At 38.1% G+C, this 8,588-nt stretch overlaps 1 protein-coding gene across 1 annotated transcript in view; it reads right to left on the bottom strand.

Moving 5' to 3' along the window:
- Positions 1–8,588, bottom strand: part of LOC105457024 (neuronal acetylcholine receptor subunit alpha-7-like) — an 83,330-nt gene that overhangs the window by 44,371 nt on the left and 30,371 nt on the right. Inside the window, exon 2 of the mRNA XM_011701430.1 lies at positions 7,566–7,675. Within this exon, the coding sequence (XP_011699732.1) occupies positions 7,566–7,675 (110 nt within the window). The remainder of the gene's footprint in view (positions 1–7,565; positions 7,676–8,588) is intronic.

Raw genomic sequence — 8,588 nt, forward strand, 5'->3', positions numbered from 1 at the left:
AATTTTTCTTACTCAAATAGTAGTTTTTTTTACATAAATGTTAAATTAAATATATTTATTAAATGAATAAATATATAGTCTACTGACTGTCTACATAGATGACACTTTTACAATAGTTTACGTTGTTTACACGTAAACGTAGAGTATTATATTTTACGCGTAGATGCACAACCCTGCTTTAGCCGAGCGTACGAATTACCACAAATTGCATTCTAATGAACAACTTTTTTTCTATGCTTCCAATCGTATAGCTCAAAACGTCTTGTATTATTCGTGCAAGTAATCTGATGCGCGCTAGGTACTTTTTTTGTACATATGAGCTGCAGAACTTTTGTACCAATAAAATGTTTACGTCAGGTGACAGGTTATGATACCCCAAGAAAGGTAATTTTTTTTTTCGTTTTTACTACTCATATATACCTAGCGCAATGACATTTTACGTCTATTTCAATCCTGTAAAAGCGTTTTTAAATCCGTTCAGTCGTTTCGAAGTTATCTATTAGAATGCTGCAAATGTCGGTATTCCAGCATCGCCTTAAGAATGTTGAAAGAGATTATTCATCACAATCTATAGCTCTTATTTTATTAAAGAAAATGTCATGCTTTATAAACTTTTTACATTTTACTTATATTTTTTTCTATAACTTTCAACACGATAAATTCTAAGCGTAACAACAAATCGGCAATACCAAATGTCATGTCGTTGAATGAATCCGTTTTTGACATTCCGACAGACATTCCCCGGAGAATAAACGTGCGCATTTATCACTATTGATATGCGACGGAGCGATCCGTTATATTTCTCTACATAAAACTTTGCCTGTTTGTTGGAAATTCACTTGTTCGTTGTTTTCGCCATTCGAGGCAATTTTTCGAGGAAGAAAAAAAGAAACCATCAGATCCTCGCTTGGTCGTTCGCACGCCCCGGCCATTCGCCGCAAAATGAATTTTCGCCCCTATCGCTCACCGCTTGACGAGTGGTCCATGAAAAATGGTCAAGTTGACGAATTGACGGACGAGTAAGAAGCGTAATATCGAATAACGGTCCACCTTCCACCTTGGCACGATCCGTGAGATTTCGGAAAATGGCAGAAGCCATCACAAGCTGTTGTTGCAAGTGGATTTTTCCTGCTTTCCTGATTATCGACTCGACCGGCGAATCAAATGTCGCATAAGAATTAGAGTTGTTGCATAACAGGCGATATTTTTTTTTGTTAATATGAAAAGACATCCTTACGTTGATGAAAATTTTAACGATTATTTTATTTTGCAGTTTAGAAGCAATAAATGCTTTCTTCAAGTGCGATAAAATAAAGTACAATTTCTATTTTCTAAAACGAGGGAAACATTTTTGTTATTATTAGTATAATTTTCTGATCAATTTAGTGTTTTAATTATCATAATGTAATTTAAACACCGTGCAAGTTTTTGCATTATTATGCAATAAAATTATCAGTAATACTCGCATCAAATTTTGCGCGAGTGAATTCGAATAAACTCACAACGAGCTAAAATTTCTATCTTACAACAATTATTGATAATTCTTTCCATGAACGATATTTAATTGAAGGTTAACATGTGGCACAGGATTGGCCGGGGGGAGAGAGGGTGATCGTTAACAAGCCAAACAGAATGTGGGATCGGGAGAGCGAAATGGCGCAGAAGCGCGCTCGAATGAATAATCGAAGCGTGGAGCGTGAGCTGAATGCGGAAAAATATGAATGCGGACAGTTTTTGATACACCTCCTGCGGGATATACCGGGTGTCTCGTTGCAGAACATTGAGAAATATTATATTCATTTTTATATTCCACGGTCGAGCGAGGATTCATAAGTATTAAGACGCTTAAATATGAGATCTCTTGCAGGGTTTCTTCATCTTTTGATGTCGCTTGGCATACGGTAGAAAATGTAAAAGCTTACACAATTTTGGAATAACTCGTGCGAACACAACGTATGTAATACTAGACGAATTCGAAAGTAACGTTCGTTTTCCGTAATACGATCTATAATCACGATAATATAATTACGATCTGCCTTTCTTTAATAGATTCCGAGAATCGCGTGAATTCGTTTAATATGTCGGCTACGACGAGGAAGCTCGCAGATCACTTTTATCGTTGAATTCGTTTTACTTTGGGCGATTAATTCAACAAAAACAAAATCAAAGTCGCAAATCGACGGACAAAGTTCTTGCTTCGGCGATCGCGGCGCGCGCGCGGAAACTGGTCCATTAAACGTTTCACTTCGCCGGCGAGTTCGTCGGCCATTCGTTTCGACTAATGCATCGCGAGAGCGAAGTTTTAATTCGACAAATACGACGACGGCGGCGGACACCCGATGCATTACCTACTTAAAGACAATGGCGTTGGCCGCGCGCGAGCGTTTTCCGACAATGTATATTGCCGTCGGAACGGAAGATACTTTCTCTGATTCTCTTTAAATAGTGGCAGTGGCTTTGTTTTTAATGCGCGTGACCCAGTTGGCCCGGCGCTCCACTTTGCCCGCGTTGCGCCTGTCTCTCCGATAGTTTAAAACAAATTTACGCGGTGCATTCGTGATGACCACATCCCGAATGAATCAATCGAAATAGCGCGGCGGGACGAGCGGAATCCTTTTGGTAATACATTACGGATATCACATAACGGACGATAAATCGATCACAGCAGCGCACAGTAGGCCAGGGAGCTCGAAAAAGTGGCCAAAAATCAACATGCAAATTTGCACTCCCTTATCAAGGTATCTTAAAATAGATGAGTTAAAGTAGCTGTAGAGAAATTTTTTTGCAAGTGGGTGGATATTTGTTCCTATAAGAGCATTATAAAAATAGAAATGTTATCCGAGTCCTAACATAATTATAATTTTTAAAAAATTGAGCTTATAATTTGTGAAGTTTTTCTTCCATGTAATATCAATATTACTAGTATTTAAATTGAAGAAAGTAACAACGATATGCGGGATTAACTTAACTTGAGTATTGTGACAGCATTTTTATTCTTTTCGATTTTGTGCAATTTGCCGTTTCCCAGTTCCCCGAAGTTCCACCTTCTAATAAAATATTAAAGGTGTTAGAATTTTCATTGTAATGTCTACTTCGAGCCTGTTATGCGATATTTTGCGAATACTGTAATTTCCACGCGTAAACGCAATTAAGTTCCAATCACTCGGATTGACTATGATTTCACGATTGTACGCGTGTAAGTAATGATTTTATCATTTGATCTGTATTTTTCTATCAAGAGAAGAATTCTTTTAATTCCATTATTCATCTTTTTTTATTTTATAAAGGAATTTATATAGGGCTCGAACGTGTTCGGGCATGACCACGGGACGTGCGCGGAGTATCTGGCGCACGAATGAGTCATTTGTAATTTTGAACTTTTGGTGTTAGACTCGTTCTCAATGACATCGAAAATACCAATAAATTTAAATTTACCAATTATATAATTTACAATAATACCAATTTTAGAAAAGTCCAACGATATCTTGAATTTCGGCCACCTTTTCGAGCTCCCTGGCCCAATGTGCAGCGTTATATAGTTGGCGATATAATGTGACTGTGGAGTTAATAAGAAAACGCGAAAAATTACGTATCGAACGCTCCGCATACGAATTAGCATTTCAATTAGAACTTTCGCGTAAATCATTCTTTGGAAGTCGTACATACTTTTGGAAACTCGAAATGCGTATATACGTGCACGAGCCACGAGGACCCGCTGCCGCGGGTGAAGACTGTTTGCTAATTAGCAACGTCTCTGTCACGCTCGAAATACGACGACGAAATGTTCGTCGTCGTGCGAAACACCGTATGGCAATAATACAGCCGTCTTTTAACGACTCGATGTTATACTCCGTATAGTCGTTAACTATTTTACTGCATGCTGTAAATGAGACTCGCCTTTCGACCGCACGGGCGATACGCGGCTGCACGCCGCGCGCGATATCGCGTACGCGCGTGAAAAATCACGCGAACGCGTTTCACGACGACGCGACGCTTCCGATCGCCCTCGCGGCGCTTTCGCTTTCACCCAGCCGCCGCGTCGTTGAGTTCCGTTTTTTCAGTCAGCCCGTAAAAATATTATCGGAATATAACTTGGGCGTAATCGCGTGCTCCTCTTAATGGAGAGTCACAAGTACCGAGAGGCCAAACTGAGAGAGAGAGAGAGAGAGAGAGAGAGAGAAAAACGGTCGGACGATCGGCCTGGCGACACCACCACCTGTGTTGCAGAATATACGCGATAAAATCGTCTCGGCGGACGCGCACGTGGAGACCTGCACGGACGGACCTGGATGAAAAGTGGAGCACGGGAGAATTGCGCCGTGACGAAGCGACAAAGCAGTTAAGTGATCGATCAGTGCCTTAGGTGTGCACCATCTTTGCTACTGACCCCCCCGCGAAGCCCCCCCTCCCCCCTTTCCTGGGGGCTGCGCTATTATATATTACGTGGTCCGTGCCACATAATAACGTTGGATGCATCGCATAAAGGCGGCGTCGTCTGCGCGATGCGGAGAGAGCGATTATGACCGGGTGCATGCCCGACAAAACACACTTGCGGCGCCGAGTATATAAAAAGAGTTCATATAGGTACACGGACGTCTGTGTGTGTGTGTGTGTGTGTGTGTGTGTGTATGTGTATGTGTGTGTGTGTGTATGTGTGTGTGTGTATTGCAGCCGAAGGTGCATCTCACGGGCGTATCTCACGTCAAACTTGCACACCGGTTTTGGCAAATTAGGTTACCGCAAATAAATAACCAAACTTTTTTGCCTCGGGTTTTAGTTTTAAACACATTTTCACGGAAACTTGGACCGCTCGGCTATAATTAAAAATGGATAACACTGGAAGTGTGTGCCTCTGCTAAAAATTATATTATGAAAAATAATTTTTTGTTCGATCATAAAGAAACTTCTTATCAGAGCAATGCGCCGTTTACAAAATCGTCGTTTACAACTGCGAAATTTCCGTGTAATTGAAGAGAAAAGTGCAATTTTCCAGAATATTCTGTACTAATTACGTATTTGCATTAATAATTTCCTTCCCCTTTCTTCCTCCCCCCTTTCCCCCCTCCGTTCGAAGCGCGACAATCAGAGAGTTTAACGAACAAAAAAGTGTGTACAATGTCGAGCCGCTTGCTTTAATTTAAACGTACGAAATTCTTATATACATTGAAATATAAATAGTGAAATGATTATATATTTCTACATTCCCGTTTTGTTGAGTGAAGTTTTTTTTTTTTAATGAAAGTTTGCCTTATCTGTCAGTGAGCGCAAAGAGCGAAAATTAAATAGCGGAAATTCTCTCCTCGCCCGGCGTGTAAATAATTCACGGCGCGGGCAAATTCGCATTGCCGAGGAGAGAACGCGCGCGTTCGAGGCTCGCTCTAAAATAATTCAACGACGTTTTATCGATCAATTTGCAACTCACTTGGAGCGTAAACCGTCTTTGTAACTGACCCGACGACCTGCGGTACATAATATCGTCGCGCACACGTTGACGTTGGCGCTGCAGTACATAAACGCAACTATGTGATGAACGTAGCACGGTGCGTTTATAAACTTTCTCACGCATGCACGCACACTATGGCATCCTCACGAGTAGATTGCATACAAAATAATGGAAAACGCCACGGCGATGATAACGCCGCGCCGTTGCTATACGTGCGATCAACCTTTCATGCCTAATTAATTAAGCGTGTGCCGTAGTTTCGACACGTTAATTGAAAAATAAATACGGGATTGCGCCTAATAGGAACTTAAAGAAGGGACATTTTCGAGGACAAACGTATAAGTAGCATTCAAATCTAACTGTCTGTACTACGCGATAATGTCATTAAGTAAGATAGTTTGTTTAAAAAAAAAGAAAAAAAAAGAAAGATGTTGGAGAGTCGAAAAATAATAACGAAGCTCTACGATCCTCTTTCATTTTTCAAAACAATTGAGTCGTGTTATTTTTAACTACGTATCGCGGTGAGTTGAAAGAGCCCAAATTTTTAAACAAATTACCATATATATTAATTAATCGATTAACCGATGACGCATCGCGGTCGTATATTACTGCTCCGCGCCCCCGCAGTTTAGCATTATATTATGTGGTTACAACCGTGCAAGGGCAACTATGTGAAACGCGCTTGCATAATCGATACGTGCGATTTCGGCATATTAGCAGCGTAAGCATGTACATGGAATTTCCGCAAAACAATGGGCCCACGCCGACAATATGCTTTATTAAAAGTAGAGGACTCCGTGAAAAATGCATAAAGGACGTCATTACGATTGCTATTACCGTGGTATTTTAATATTCACGGATAAAATGTTGATAATATTATTGTATATTACTATAATTTCTTTTATGCACTATAATCTAAATCACCAAATCATTTAAATATGAAACTATATTATTTTTTCTTGAGATTTTTTATTGTACTTATTTTTTTCTCATTTATTATCGTATTATTCTATTATTTTATGTAATTTTGTATAATTAATTACCAATAATTACAAAAAAATTTGTAAGTGCATAAATTCTTTTCTTTAATATATCTTTTGTTTCTTTTTTAAATAATTTTTTAAAATAATAATTGTATGTTGCCCTTATAATACGCATTATAATAATCATAAAATGGATAGACACGTATTATAAATAAATGTTTTAATTGCATCATTAAAAAATTCGTACATTCTCTGAAAAACTCTGAAAAACGATAATTACATTGAATATTTCATATGTTTACATTCCCGTCACTTCGTCAATTAAAAAAGTATGTGAGTTGAGTGAGGTATCCTCGTTTTAAACTGCATTCAGTAAACGCCAATATGCAAGATAAATGTTGCGTAAATTTATCGAAACGTTTTCATTGCTTTGCCGTTTGTTTCAGAGAGAATATATTTTTTTCGAGTTGATTTTTTAAATATCACGATGTTAAATTGGATGGACGATAATTGAACCTCAACCTGTATTTTTACGGATTAAATGTCGTTTTAGAAACTGATAATGCACAGCTGGAAGACAGTTCGTATCTAAGATCTTGATGCTTATCAATTTATGAGCAGTGCGTTTGTTAGATCGAGAAAGTTTCTTCGTCACCGAATCTATCTTCGGAGGCGTTGGTGAATAAAAGCAGATGTGGCTTTTCTACATAATATCTTATATATGTATATCACGTACGATATAAATGTCAAATATCATTAATATAAATTTTTAAATACAAGTTGAAAATTACAAGTTTTAATTTATTAGAAAATACCGTTAATCCAGTTTTGATGTTTCATTGATTGAAAACAAATGGTAACGGATTTTGTTTTTCCAATATGTAGAATACCTGTATTTGAATTTCTAATTTATTTCCCATTTTTTATTTTTGCAAAAACGTGTATTATTACTTTATTTATTAAGTATCTTGATATATACGTAAGTTTCAAAATGATAAATTGTTTCATATAAAATTTTTATTTAAATCTTCATATTATTCTTTACTTCAAAAATACGTTTGTCACGTGATGCTTGTAGAACATGAAGAAGATGTAGACGTGTAGGAAATTTTAATAAGTGTAATGTAATTTTACATTACCTGTTATACATAAGAACGTCGGGTTTCCATAACCGACTCGGCGGTATTCTGAGGTCTCGTACACCTCCATAATCCGAGACGTTCCATCTCATGTTTACATCGTTCCATTCCTGTAATTAAATTAAAATTATGTAGAGTGACATGAAAGAGAGCTACATTACTGCAAGAAGTGCCGTCGTCGGTTATCAAAATGATAACTGAAACGACGAATGTTGCACTTTACTTAAAAAGTTTTATATCTGGATAATGAAAAATATAGCAATGCGCTTCGCAAAATATATTGAAAATCTTACAATCGTTTTTCGACAGTTTTCGCACCTGTGTCACAGCTCGGAAAAATTTCTTTATCACTCGCAAATTGAACAAATGAGTTGGCCAAAGAATCTTTAAGGCAAATCGAACATCATTTTTTTCTTCACGCAATCAGAAAGGGACACAGACGTTGACACACGTGTCTAAAAGTTATGTTCGAATCACTGCGTTCTCTCTGAAACGATGTTGACACTATTGATTTTTCAAACGGCAAGTGCCGACCCTGTCGCTTTTCGCGCAAATATTTTATACTACGCCGTATATGTCAAGTAAACACTACAGCATTTCAATTTAATTCTCGTCCGGGGAATTTACGAATGTGTTATTTCCGAGACGAGCCCGGCCCGTCCTTTTGCTTCCATAACGCACCGAGCGCACCTCTGGGAAGCCACATTACGGGGCGTGCTGCTGGTACAAGTAAATTCAATAAATTGCTTTCAGTATCCCTCGCCATTTGTTCGATTTCCTTGATGCTCACGCTGCAATTTTAAAATAAGTTTCCACAGTTCTTGTAACTTTCGTACGGGAGACAAATATAAACGTATTAAAATAGACGTTAAAAGCAGGATTGTGTCGTAGATTTCAAGATTACGTCTACACGGATTATTTACGTGAAATCTACGTGATGTTTATACGGTCTTTTTGATACGTAGACAATCTAGACTTGTAAACTATGTAGAATATTGTAAATTGAGATAAGAAGAGCACACG

Source organism: Wasmannia auropunctata, unplaced genomic scaffold, assembly GCF_000956235.1.
Source record: "Wasmannia auropunctata unplaced genomic scaffold, wasmannia.A_1.0 LD335402.1, whole genome shotgun sequence".
NCBI classification, from domain to species: domain Eukaryota; kingdom Metazoa; phylum Arthropoda; class Insecta; order Hymenoptera; family Formicidae; genus Wasmannia; species Wasmannia auropunctata.